At 47.9% G+C, this 14,232-nt stretch overlaps 1 protein-coding gene across 1 annotated transcript in view; it reads right to left on the bottom strand.

Annotated features, from left to right (window-relative positions):
* Positions 1 to 14,232, bottom strand: part of COL22A1 (collagen type XXII alpha 1 chain) — a 224,079-nt gene that overhangs the window by 115,055 nt on the left and 94,792 nt on the right. The window contains exons 17-22 of the mRNA XM_027560770.1: positions 12,591 to 12,644; positions 11,938 to 11,982; positions 10,288 to 10,332; positions 10,001 to 10,030; positions 9,729 to 9,782; positions 5,395 to 5,448 (exon numbers count right to left, since the gene is read on the bottom strand). Coding sequence (XP_027416571.1) covers positions 5,395 to 5,448; positions 9,729 to 9,782; positions 10,001 to 10,030; positions 10,288 to 10,332; positions 11,938 to 11,982; positions 12,591 to 12,644 — 282 coding nt within the window. The remainder of the gene's footprint in view (positions 1 to 5,394; positions 5,449 to 9,728; positions 9,783 to 10,000; positions 10,031 to 10,287; positions 10,333 to 11,937; positions 11,983 to 12,590; positions 12,645 to 14,232) is intronic.

Genomic DNA, 14,232 nt, shown 5'->3' with positions numbered 1-14,232 from the left:
TCCAGGGGATCTTTCCCACCCAGGGATCGAACCTGGGTCTCCTGCATTGCAGGCAGATTCTTCACCGTCTGAGCCACCAGGGAAGTCCACTAAGAGGTCCCACATCTGTCCAAAGCTTCCATTGAAAGGCCTATTAATGTCCAGCTTAGAATTCTGGTGTGTATGTGGACACACACACACATACACACCCCATCCTAAAGCAATGGCAGGAACGGTTTAGATCCAGGATGACCTGAGTTTTCATCCCTGCCTCCTCATTTACAATCTGTGTGCTGCTGGGTAATCCAATCTACACCTTCACGTCTTGGTTTCCTCATTTGCAGAATGGGATTGAAACTGCCAGACCTCATAGGACCTTTGTGAGAATTAAGTGCAAAACATGTGTTCAAAACACAACAAACGAACAAACAGCTAAATGCCTGCTATGCAATGACTCAACCAATGTCACCTCCTTCCTATCTTATACTAGAGTTCTACACATGTATGGATAGATTCTGTTTTTAAAATTGTTTTTAAAGCAACTGGCACAATCAGACCCACCATAAGACACTTGGGGATCACTCTATCTCTAGTAAGAAAGAGAGCATCACACTTGATAGCATCACTTCTTCAGGTCTCACCTCTTGGTAAGAGAGGAAAGAAGCCAAAAAATATTGATAAAATGATCAAAGGAACCAAAGAGACTGTCCCCAGCTTGTGGAAGGAGCAGTGACAGAGCCCTGAGTGACCCTGACCTGAGCAGGGAATTTCTGGACATTAAATTTCTCACTATCAATCTCAGAGACTCCCTCCACCATGACAAGTCTCCAGTTTAGCCATTTCAAATTTGACATTGTTTAAATGCCTGGCAACATGGAATTCTATTAAGCAAATCTCCCCACCCCCCACCCCCCGACCCATTTTTGTCCAAAGGGGAAAGAAGATATCTAGGCTATTTCAGATGGGGCTAGGACCACAGAGCAAGATAAAAGCTAAGTAAAAGGTACAGAAGGAACGACATTTTCTTCTTTAAAACTGGACATTCTAGGTACACAGATGACTAACGGGTACATGGAAAGGCGCTCAACATCCCTAATCATCAGGGAGGCGCAAGTCAAAACCACAATTTAGACGTAACGTCACACGTGTTAGAATGGCTATTACCAAAAGATAAAGAATAACAAGTGCTGGCGAGGGTGTGGAGAAAAGGGAAGCCCACTGCTGGTGGGAATGTAAATTGGTTCAGCCTCTGTGGAAACAATATGGAGGTTACTAAAAAAAAGAAGAAGAAGAACCAATCCATGATCTAGCAACCCCAATTCTGAGTATTTATCCCAAGGAAATGAAACACTAACTTGAAAAGACATATGCACCCTCATGTTCAACGCAGCATTATTTACAATGGCCAAGACACAGAAGGTCCCTACATGCCCAAAGATGTATCAATGGACAAAGAATAATATCATGGTATTATACATGCAATAGAACAGTATCATAAAAAGACAGAAACCATGCTATTTGCAACAACATGGATGAATCCTGAAGGCACTATGCCAAGTGAAATACATCAGACAGAAAAAGACAAGTACCTTACAATCTCACCTATAGTACAGAATCTAAAACAAAATTGAACTCATAGGCATAGAGAACAGATTGGTGGGTGTCAGAGGAGAGGGGGTAGATGGTGGGTGAAATGGGTAAAGGTGGTAAAAGTGATAAAAAAAAAAGAGCTGGAATTCCCTGTGGAAGGTCAGAACCCAGATGGCCAGATGGCTAGTCCTGGGTCCTGTTCTGGCCCACACCACCTGGGTGTGTCAGCCACCCAACTGCAGCACTCATGCGTGACCCATGAGCCTTTCACTCTTGCAACCCTAATTGTGTCTGATGCTCACTAGTGACATTATGTTATTGTTGAGTTGCTACGTCGCATCCGACTCTTTGTGACCCCATGTACTGCAACCTGTCAGGATCCCGTGTCCTCCACTCTCTCCCGGAGTTTGCTCAGATTCATGTTCATTGCATCAGTGATGCCAGCCAACCACTTGATTCTCTGCCACCCCCTTCTCCTCCTGTCCTCACTCTTTCCCAGCATCAGAGTCTTTTCAAATGAGGTGACTCTTCACATCAGGTGGCCAAAGTGTTGGGAGTTTCAGCTTTGGCATCAGGCATTTCATTGAATATTCAGGGTTGATTTCCTTTAGGATGGACTGGTTGGATCTCCTTGCAGTCCAAGGGACTCTCTAGAGTCTTCTCCAACACCACAGTTCAAAAGCATCAATTCTTGAGCACTCAGCTTTCTTTACAGTCCAACTCTCACATCCATACATGACTACTGAAAAAATAATAGCTTTGACTAGATGGACCTTTGTTGGCAAGGTGATGTCTCTGCTCTTTATTACACCATCTAGGTTTGTCATAGCTTTCTTTCCAAGGAGCAAGCATCTATAAATTTCATCTTCTGATGACATTATACATTTAGGCATATTTTATGCACTCATATATGCTTTTATTTTCATATATATATAATTTTATAAATGTGAGGCACTCCTCTAAGTGCTACAAATACAAAAATAATGTTCTCATGGACTTACATTTTAGTGAAGAAAAACAAAAACAAATGGATTCTCAAATAAGAAAAACACAAGTTCTCTACAGCAAATTAAAATAGGCTGGTGTGAGAGTGACAGGATGTCTGTTCTGAGATGGATGATCAGGGCGCAAGAGGATATTCTTGGGGGAAAACTTAGCCTCGTGGACGCTCTCGTGTGTCCAACTGCCTCAGTGGCTTGGAGCCAGGCTGCCTCCACTCTGGAACACTCTGGGCTCAGATGCTCTGCAGCGCTGCCAGCTCCAGCTAAGAGTGCTCCCCTGACCGCCCTCTCCCCAGTGCCTCGCTCGGACGAGCACGAGGAAATCAGAACCTCAGATAGGCTTGAGCACCTCCTTTTTCTTTTTCTGACAGCATAGTATTCTTTATTAAAATATACAGGTCCGCTAACTTAGAAAACATGACAATTCAAAAGAGGGTATCTGTTCAGATCCATAAAAACGACTTGATCTTTGCATTCATCACTGGTTTTAACAGTCTGCTCTAACGGCCAATCTTATTTGTTTTAAATAGAGGATAATTGCCTTAAAATATTGTGGTGGTCTCTGCTGTACATTAATGTGGATCAATCATAACTCTATATATAATGTATATATATATATAAATACAAATTTATATTTATAAATATAAATTTATTTTTATAAATTTATAAAAATATATAAAAATAAATTTTTGAGCCTCCGTCTCCTCCCATTACACCTCTTTAGGTCATCACAGGGCACCAGGCTGGGCTCCTGGTGTTATCAGGGAGCTGTGGTAACAGCTTCCTGCTAGTCTTCTCCTTTACACATGATAGTGAACACATGTGCATGCTACTTTCTCCTCGTGTCCTGGGACTGATGAACCTATCCACAGAGGAGAAATGCAGACCCCGACCTGGAGCATGGATGTGTGGACACAGCTGGAGCAGGACAGGGTGGGACAGACCGAGCGCCTCCTCTGCCTCCATCTAAGGTGGGAACCCAGCCAGGCAGTGAGTGCCCAACCCCTGCCTCCACCGGCGGGGGCAGCGGGATGAGACGGGGTGGAGACGTGGATGGGGAAGGGGGTGCCTCGCTGCGACCTCCCCTCCCTTTCACGTCCTCATTGTGGAAAAACAGCAGCTTTGTCCAAAATGAAGGCGTTCGCCTTGCCAGGAATTATGCTGTCTGCCTGTTGCTAATCTCTAAAGTAAAGGGCCTGGATCCCTTTCCTCAACCCACGTTTTAGTCTCAGGGTCTCAGTTCCCAGGTCCCTGGACTCATCACTGTCTCATCTCTTCCCCCATCGCAGCCTGAGCGCTGAAACCAGGAGCTCTTTAGACCAACATTTCAATGGACACTGACAAGGCAGGTCACCCACGGCAAGAGGAGGGATAAGGCTGTGAGTGAGTCGTCACCCTGTCTCAGGCCCTCCTGACTCAGCCAGAGGCGGTGCAACAGGAGGCCGCACCCCAGCCACATTGACATCGGCTGCTGTCTCTCCAGCATGTCCACAGGATCGGCCGCCGATGAGCAGCACCCATGGGAGGGAACAACTTGAGTCAGGAGATCATCAGTGATGCTGCAGGACCGGGGTTCCCAAGGACATGCGTGGTCGTCACCCCCTGCTCACCCGCGGATGCAGGACGAGACAGGCGCCGTCCTTTGGGCCCCTGGCACATGCTCTACTAACACTCTTGCCACGCTGCCCTGTGACTCCAGTACAAAAGAGAATGCAACAATGCCTAGAGATGATGGTGCCAAGTGAAGGAAGTCAGAGAAGGACAAGCCCCACTTCATGTCATTTACACGTGGCATCTAAAGCATGACACAAATAAAGCGGCTACAAAACAGACTCACAGACGTTTAGACATTGTGGTTGCCAAGGGGTGAGGGGAGCGGAGGAGTGAAAGTCTGGGATTAGCAGATGCAAACTGCTAATAAACATTCAGGACGGATAAACAGAAGGCCCTACCGCATAGCACAGGGACCTATACCCAACAGCCTGGGATAAGCCATAATAGAACAGAATATTAAAAAAGAGTGCACGTATGTGTATGTTTGAGTCACTTTGCTGTATAGCAGAAACTAACACAACATTGTGTATCAACCGGACTTGAATAAAGTAATTTTTTTTTAAACCGTGATGCTACAAGATTAGAGCCAGAGGTCAGGAAATGTGAGCTGAGTGTTCACTCTGCATGAGGTCCCCTGCTGGGAACTGAGGACCCAGAGCTGAAGGTCAGCCCTAGTCTGTGGTGGTGTGGGGCACCAAGATGGGCAGCCAGCTTTGGTGTGCCACAACACCCTCTATCCTACAACACAGGAGTCAAACCCGTAAGGTGTGCACAATCTGGACAAAAAGAAAAGGGGGCTCCATCAGGTTAAATGACATGCTCCTAAGAAATTATGAGATTCAAAAACCATACGGATTCTTCACTCAAGAGCAGCTGAGAGCCTATCGGTAGACCTCTATTATCTCATGGCTATTTTTTCTTATTTTCTCCTCAAGGCTTAGCTCAAACATCACCTCTTTCAGGAGGCCCTGGCTGGCCCCCAGCTTGGGTCAGTACTCTCAGGACTGAGTGTCCCCTGATCACACAGAGATGTTAGTTTCTATGTACACAACTCATGGAAAACCACACACTCGTCTGCAGGAGATGAGCCAGGACCCAGCTCGAGGCTGCCCATCCTCAGCCACTGCCGAACTCAGCTAACCCTTCAATCTGCTTCCAGAATTTATCTCAAGCTCAGGAGACCGGCACTATCTCCTCTGTGTGAGCAGCTAAAATGGGGAGTGTGGTGTGGCTGAGTTGGGGCACCAGGAAAGAAACACAGTTTACTTACTCGGAGACCTTGCAAACCAGGAGGTCCATCCTTGCCTTCTGGACCCATCAGACCCTTTAGGAGGAGGAGAAAGGGGAAAAAACAACAGAGATGGATCATGGCAAACACACACAGCCAACACCACAGGACATACTTTGTCTGGACACTCTCATTGGATAGGAAAATACCACCCTGTTCAATTGGGGAACCTGGGAGGTCAGGAGGGGAAAAAAAAATAAAACAATAACCGTCTAATTCCGTCAAGTCTGTAACACTTAAACATGTGCGCCTATCCGATGTAATTAAGTGTGATTGACAAGCAAGGCGTAGGCACCATTGTTCATGCTCTGAAGACGAGCACAGTAAGGACCAAATGCCCGGCCTCAGTGCTCTGTATCGAGTGCACACAAGAGAGCGCCCGGAACCCAAGTGTCTTTAGCTCTAAGCCTGGTGCCTTTGTCGCTGTATCTTGCTGGCTGGGCAAGGACGGGCTTGGGTTATCTGACCCTCCATCCATAGTGATATCCAAACTGATTGTCTGGATAAATAAATGAAATTGTCTAAGGAAGATCAATTTCCACTAAGCAAGGAAAACGGGCACAGGAAGGGGTCATACTGAACTGACAAAGATCCTGCCCTCTGACCCCTCACTATGTATCTCCTGCCTGATCTCAGACAAGTACACTGGGCGTCCTTGAACCTCAGTCAGTTCATCTCCAAAGCGAGGATAATATACCTTCTACTGAGTGGCTGTGAGGACAAAGCGAGGAATGGGTGCCAAGGCCCCGACATCCACCCGGGTCTCCTGACGGCACCCTGGTTTACACTCATGTGCATGACGTCGCCTAGAATACGGCATGAAATGTGGATTGGAAAATGAAGCCTTCAGCTCTGAGACCCTATCACCAACTTTATCAGTGAATTGGGGCCAACAACTCCCTCTCTGCACTTCAATTTCCTCATTTTCAATAATATGTTGTTGTTCACTCAGTCATGTCCAACTCTTTGCAGCCTTATGGACTGTAGCCCACGAGCTCCCCTGCCCAAGGGACTTCCCAGGCAAGAATACTGGAGTGGGCCATTTCCATCTCCAGGGGATCTTCCCGACCCAGGGATTGAACCTGTGTCTCCTATGTCTCCTGCATTGGCAAGCAGGGGATTCTTTACCCCCTGAGCCACCTGGGAAGCGAGTCTATAGACTCAATAATATGACTGTCATACAAACAGCTATTATTGCCACATTTTGCATAACTATTAAGCGACAGGACTGTATTGAGGTTTAAGGTCTTTTCTCTTAATAACACCATTAAAACAAGCATGTTACTGTACCAACTATGGTAACCAAAGGCTTAAATATCCCTTTCTCACAAGGATTATTCCAGTGAGATCAGGGCATACTTCAAGGGAAGCCCCTGCAGAGGTGAGTTTTCATGAAGCATCAAGACATGTCTCTCATTTGATCTGCCAGCTGATCCTTCTTTATTACATTCAATCAAACATTGATACAACTGCCACAACCCGTTCCATCTTGGGGAAAGGATGAAAGATGCAGGCCTCCTCAATGACTCCCAGCATCCGGGAGCAGAAGGCTGTGTGCCATTTCCACTTAGAGAATGGGATGCACTTTTCACTCTCTGGGATTGCTTGTCACAAACTCAAAGTTTTCCCTTCTCAACAGAAGCTGCTGAAGCCAGGCTTTCACTCTCATTCAATCTAATGAGAGCCACTGCTCTGCAGAAGGCCCCAGGCCAAGTGCTACTAGAGATTCAGAAAAGCCAGAAATAACAACTGATCTCTGTGTTGGGCTTAATAAGGCTTCCTAGAGCAGTGCTTCCTACAATCACCCGTTTAACTCTCACAGCACGTTAATGTAGGAGGTGACATTGATGATGATGATTTCCAAGCCAGGAAGACAGAAGGGGATAAGATGGGTACAGTGATGCCATCAAGACCCAAAGCTACTTGGTGGAAGAACTGGGACGTGAAACCAATGGTCTGGGGCTCCTAACCCCAAGAGTCTTCCGTGGCCACAGTGCTCCTTATGAGCTCAAACTGAAATCAGATCTCACTTTGATGTCCCTCCTAAATATCTGCTGTGGGTCACTCCTTCACAAGCATGTATTAAGTTCCCACCATGTGATAAACTGTGGATTTGAGAGATGGAGAGACACTGGCCCTGGCCTTAAGAACCTCACACTCTGGGCCTTTCATCACTGTTCCTCATTTTTCACAAGGTCTTTAGGTTAGGCTACTGGCTTTTTGAACTCCTTCCAAGGGAATTTCATCACCAACACCAGGTACTGTACTCAATCCCATTCTGTCAAGAGCATCTAGCCCCGATACCCTCTTCAGGACCCTGGACAGCTCCACTGAGCTGCAGGGTTGTGCTGTTCCAGTATTTGCAAGAACCGTGGGTTCAGGAGCCTCTCCTTGTTCTAGAAAATGGCCTGCAGGAATGACATGAAACACTTGAATCCTCACTGCAAGTGTCAACTCACAATTATTTCTTTTTCACACTCTTCACCAAACTATGAAATCAGTCCATGTGCTTTCATCCCTGTATCTCCACCCTGAAATATTTCAGTTGATATAAAGCATGTGACCAAAATGTTTGAGGTTTCTTCCCTCCCTCCCTTCCTCATTTATCAAATTTTACATAAAGGGGGAAACTGCCGTTACTACATCCCAGACCCCCGAATGAGAGATCAAGAAGGCTGCCTTGGGAATAAGCAGGCCTGGGCACTGTTACCTTCTTATTCCTTAGTGCGAACCGGGAGGGAAAGTCACTCTGCTCTGTGCAACTCGGAGGACGTGTTGCTGCACTGTGCACTCAGGGGTGAAAAGACGATGGGCTAGACTGTCAGATGGATCTGGGCTCAAAGCTCAGTCTTGCTTTTTAGCTATGTGACTTTGTGCAAGCTACTTACTTATATCTCTGTGCATATCTTCTTTGGTTAAAAAAAAAAACTTCACCCTTCCATACTATGCATATGTTTGCCTACAAGATGTACTACAATACAGATGATCAATACTTGCCACTTACTGATCTGAGCACACTGTATTACCCATGTTATCTACTTTACATCTCTCAACATACTGACGATGGTGGAGAGATTTGGAAATCAAGCCTCAGAAGGGTTTAAGCAAGGTATCTAAGGTTATAGAGACAGAAGGGAAGCTATTCTAACCTGAATTTTTTGATGTGAAAATTTTCTAATTATACTGGAATTAAACATCTTCTCAATTCTAAAGGAAATCAACCCTGAATGTTCACTGGAAGGACTGATGCCGAAGCTCCAATACTTTGGCCACCTGGTGAGAAGAGCCAATTCATTAGAAAAGACCCTGATGCTGGGAAAGACTGAGGAGCAGGAGGTGACAGAGCATGAGATGGTTGGCTAGCATCATCAAATCAAACGACATGAATCTGAGCAAACTCTGGGAGATGGTGAAAGACAGGGAAGCCTGGCATGCTGCAGTCCATGCGGTCACAACGAGTCAGACATGACTGAGTGACTGAACCACAGCAAAATACATCTTCTAAGTTTCTTCTAGTTTTACCCCAGCAAGAATATCCACATTTATCCTAATGAGGAATAGGCTTTACTGTAAATCTGATTATAAATCTGACTTATGATAAATCTGAGTTACTTTAAGTATGATCTATGGGCATTTCAAAATAAGAGTTGTTTTATTTTCTTCAATGAAACAGTCACTTGAAAGAAGCAGAAGTATGTTACCAAAAGGGACCTGATTCAACCTCCACCATGTGGAATTGACTGATTCATATTCATTATCCTTAGTATCTGAACTCACATCAAAAATCATCACAGAGTCCCTTTGAAAGGCCTCTTCCCAGATGGTAATTCTTAACATTAAATTCTTAACAGAGGGAGAAACCGAAGGCTGAAGTGTTCCAAGCCACTTCAAAGTCAGTATTAATGAGAAACAAGCGAAAAGCAAATGTGCACTGGAAACGATTCAATCGGCATTGAAGTGTCCAATGTTTTTAATTCTGTTTTATCTGAAAGGACGGTAAAACACCAGACTGAGCACCAGAACCCCAGCCCTGGCCAGTCTGGGCCTGGGGACTCTGGAGGCAGGCTGCCTGGGCTTCGACTCCAGGTGCAGACGTGCTCATGCCTGACTCGCTCCCGGCAATCTCAGCCCTCAAGGCCCAGTGTCTCCCGTGCTAGATGCTGGCAACAACCCCTGTCACTCAAGGTGACGGGATGAGACTCTGAAATAACCCTGAAATGACTCGGCAGCGAGAATGGCCATGATTTTGCAGACCTAGAGGTATTCAGAGTGGACCCCTGGCTGGGGGTGGGGGCGGGGCGGTGGGGGTGACTTACCGGGGCGCCTGGTGGCCCAGGTGGGCCCTGGTGACCCCGAGGTCCGGGGGCTCCCTGGTAACACAAGCCAAACGCGAATTAGCCGTGACACCCTCTCCTCATGTCCCAGGCCTCCAACCAGGACCCTCTGCTGACTGTCTTCTTCCCGAGTTCCCAGCGTCTCTGAGGGGCTCCGTCTGAGCTCAGCAAGCAGTCTCACCACTACGCTGGTGGCCTTTCTATCTCTGCCACCACCTGGGGTGCCAGGACAAGAGAACCCACATCCCGCTTACCTGCTCGCCTTTCAGGCCCTCTCTCTGCACCTGGGGGACAAACCAGACGTCAGCAAAGCTGGCAGCCTCTTCTCAACAGTCACCCTCACTCCACTCCATGGTGGGCATTTGCACAGCCATTTCTGACTTTCCTCTGATTTTATCCCATTTTCAGTGTGCAAAAGCTTCAGACTCTCTTGTCATCAGAAGAGTTCCTCCTCATTCTCAGAGGCAACAACTCTCCCAACTACACAATACGATCAGTGTCTGAGGCCGGGATTTTACCCTCTAGGGGCTGCACCACTTACCACAGAGCCTGGAAGCCCAGGGGGGCCTGCAGGACCCACGGCACCCTGCAGAGAAATGACAGGCATTTCATTATAGGGAACTATTTTGATATTGAGCTATAGCCCCAATGACTGTTTCAAATTGTAAAGCAGCCAAGATCTGTCCCAGTAACATTCCTTCAACATGAGTTGAGAGTCACTGTATCATCACCCAAGAACCTCTGGTTTCTAGACCCTTCCAACAAATGCTCCAAATCATACCATGGCCCTTGGACCTTGTCTTCCTACTTCTGCTGCATTCATCATAATAAGCAATGAAAACTCACCTATCAGTTTGGTCCCAATCAGGAGGGACCAAACATCTCTATAAATGAGGGGGAGGTTGGAATTTATAATACACACACACACACATGCAGTAGTGGGAAAGAGCTGTCACCTAGATCCAAACTTTAAGAATCATCCCCTCTTAGTGACTTGAAATAAACTACTTATTTTAGGCTCTAGCATCCTCGGTGTCAAGAAACTTCAAGAATACATTAAAATCCTGACACCAGATAACAGAGCAGTATAAATCTCAACTCTAAAAATATTTAGACAGAGAGAAAATAATTAGGCAAGAACTGAAGTTCAAGTGAGCAAGTCTGGAAGGGATCAACCTTCTCCAGCCACCACTGCTAAAGAGAGGCTTTCTCAGCCCACAGGTGTATTATTTATAACTATACCCTGTTTCTGGAAGGAGTCAGAGCAGCCTTTTTCATTTCCAGCGTGTGCTGGGAGGGCATCCGAGTCGGGCAGTAACCTTGACCTGCGCTCTGCAGTGTGACACTGAGCAGTGACGCATCTCTGGTCCAGCCCTCTGCTTTAGCCGGACTCCCCCCGCTGCCCCGTCTCTCTCCTGGCTGTTCTCAGACCCAAAGTCTGATGTCTTTCTTAAGGGCCTAATCATCTGAAAGAAACTCTTTCTCTTGTACTAAATGCAGGGCTGGGTCTCATCACCCCTCCTGCCATAAATCCAGAGCACAGCCTGCCTTCTCCATTTCCCTTGTGACCCTGAAGGCCTAGCAAGGTTATCATCTTCATACATTTTCATAGCGCTTCACAATTTTCCATGCAGTTCTTTGCATAACAGAAATCCTAAGCAGCAAATTCAGTTAATAAGCCTTGTTGTGAAAATGTTCTAACACAGATGATCAGCAGGATGAGATGCAACCTCTATTTTATTTATGAAATACCCAACACATTTTCAGAATTATAATTCTGGTTAAAAAAAAAAAAAAACAGTAAACGCTGCAAAGGAGAGAAAGAGGAAAAGGAATTTGTAAGATTTTTCTATTTGCTCCTACTCTGCCTTAGCCCAAAAAGCCATTTAAGTAGCACAACATTTTAGTATGTCCAGATGTTATATAATGGGGATTTTCATTTGTTTTTTAGATGGATTTTTATTCCCCCAAATAGAAAAACATGTTTAAATACAATAACCAGAAATTTTTTGTAGGCTGAGTTCTAATGCACGATTCACCACCTCTGTCTGCCCTTCGTTCCCGAGCTCTAGCGTGGCCGCCCCCAAAACACAGGCCTCAGTTTGTTCAGGGGAGCAGCTCCACAGCTGCCCATCGGGAGCCGTCCCCACCCCAGCGCCGGGAGCCGTCCCCACCCCAGCGCCTGGCTTACCTTCTGCCCCGGGGGCCCTGGCTCACCGGGAGGGCCGGGTCTTCCCTGGAAAGAGAACACGGGGTCCATCAGGGGAGTGAGTGGAAACGGCAGGGCGGAGGGTAACACACCTCCAGACCTGTTCCTGGCCTTTTCCCCAGAAGGGCCCCTCCACAAGTTTTCCCAGACCGCACTTGTCGCTATGAAGCTTCCCCAGGCCCACATCTCCACGTGGTTCCCTGTGGGCTCGTGGACGCATCTCACGGAACACCCGTGTCAGGACTTTGAGAGTTGCGTTAATTTGCACAGCTTCATATTATTCCCTGTATTTAATACACACCCTGATTTATTCAACTTGTTTCTTATTTATGAGCATCTGGGCCGTCTGTAGTCTTTTAGTCTCGGGGACAGGACTGCAACTCATCCATCACTTTGAACACACGCATATCGCCTGTGGTCTTCCCATTAATGACCAGCTGTCGTGTTACTACGGTTAGACCAGTTTTAAAGTGGTGTGTTCTCTGGGATCCCTCCACTCTGGCGTGGAGGAGTCCATGAGTGGCAAGCTGGGGGCTGGTCATTAAGCCTCCCAAAGCCCCCAGCCGAGCAGGATAGACTGAAGCCCACAGGCCCTATGAGCCTGACCCAGGCCCCACCCTGTCCTGCCCACCTACCTGCTCACCAGTCTCCCCCTGCTTCCCGGGGAATCCATCCAGGCCTTGCTCCCCCTGGCAAAGGAAGGAAAGTGAGATGAACAATGGAGGGACATGCCCAGGGTCAGAGGCACAGAAACAAAGCAGCAGCGAAGGCATTTAGTGCTCCACTGTGCTCTACTCTCCACCAGGCACCAGGAGAGAACCCCCCAAACACACACACACACACACACACACACACCAGGAGATACACACACACACACCAGGAGACACACACACACCAGGAGACACGCATACACACACCAGGAGACACATACACATACATCAGGAGACACACACACCAGGAGACACACACACACACCAGGAGACACACACACATACACCAGGAGACGCACACACATACCAGGAGACACACACACACACGACACACACACACACACCAGGAGACACTCACATACACCAGGAGACACACACACACACGAGACACACACATACACCAGGAGACACACACACACACCAGGAGATGCACACACACACGACACACACACACACACCAGGAGACACTCACATACACCAGGAGACACACACACATACCAGGAGACACACACACACCAGGAGACACACACACATACCAGGAGACACACACACCAGGAGATACTCACACATACACCAGGAGACACACACCTGGAGAGCCCCTCCCCTGTCTACACACACACCCACACACCAGGAGAGAAAGAGACACACACACACACCCCAGGAGACATATATACACCAGAGACACACACCAGGAGAGCCCCTCCCCTGCCTACACACACACACACACACACACACACACACACACACACCCAGGAGACACACACAGAGTAGACTGGACTCTACGTGTACTGGGGGTCAAGGGGCACAGAAGCTGCAGGGAGGTCCCAGAGCTGCTGGTGGCAGAGCCATGGGCTGCTGAGCCCAAAGCTGGTGCTCCAACGCCCGGGCTTCCATCCCCAGACAGGGCAGGACCCTGGGATGTCCTCCCCAGGACCCCAGGAGGTTGCCATCACACCCCGCCAAAGCTGTCCAGAGAGCATGCTCTTCTGGACAGAGCGGGGGCGGCTGTGTCCATCCCCTGGTCCCCAGGGAGTGGGCACCCCTCTTTTTGACTGAGTAGACCCACTGTACACTCTGCTGACTGCCCCGAGCCCAGCGGCCCCTGGACAATCCATTCAGGCCTCACTGTCCCTCAGTCACTAGGAGGTCCTTGTGTCCACAGAGCCTCCATACCTCGTGCCTGGCAGGGCCTTTCTGGAAGATGCCAAAAGCAAGGCTGGCCCACCCACCCCAAGCCCGCAGAGAAGGTCCTGACAGGCGGTAGCAGAGCTGGGCTTGGTGGCAGGTGGGCACTGGCTCTCTCTGGCCATGCTCCACTTCTAGGAGGCCAGGCAGCGGGATGCGCCTATCTCGAGGGGAGATGGAAACTTCCTTTTTGCTGATTTAAGAAATTTAGGAGGTTCACGAGAAAATAAACTGTTCTAAGTACTTATCAGATATAAGAACTGGAAAGGAGCCCAAGAGATGATGCAGCCCAAGCATCTGGTTTGACAGATGGGAAAACAGAGGTGCAGAGAAGGAACCAGCTCCCCCCAAGAGTCGCCGAGAACATCGGCAAGGGAGCTGG

The sequence above is a fragment of the Bos indicus x Bos taurus genome, chromosome 14 (assembly GCF_003369695.1).
Source record: "Bos indicus x Bos taurus breed Angus x Brahman F1 hybrid chromosome 14, Bos_hybrid_MaternalHap_v2.0, whole genome shotgun sequence".
NCBI lineage: Eukaryota > Metazoa > Chordata > Mammalia > Artiodactyla > Bovidae > Bos > Bos indicus x Bos taurus.
Note: the sequence above shows the minus strand (reverse complement) of the source record. Positions and strands in the feature narration are given on the sequence as shown.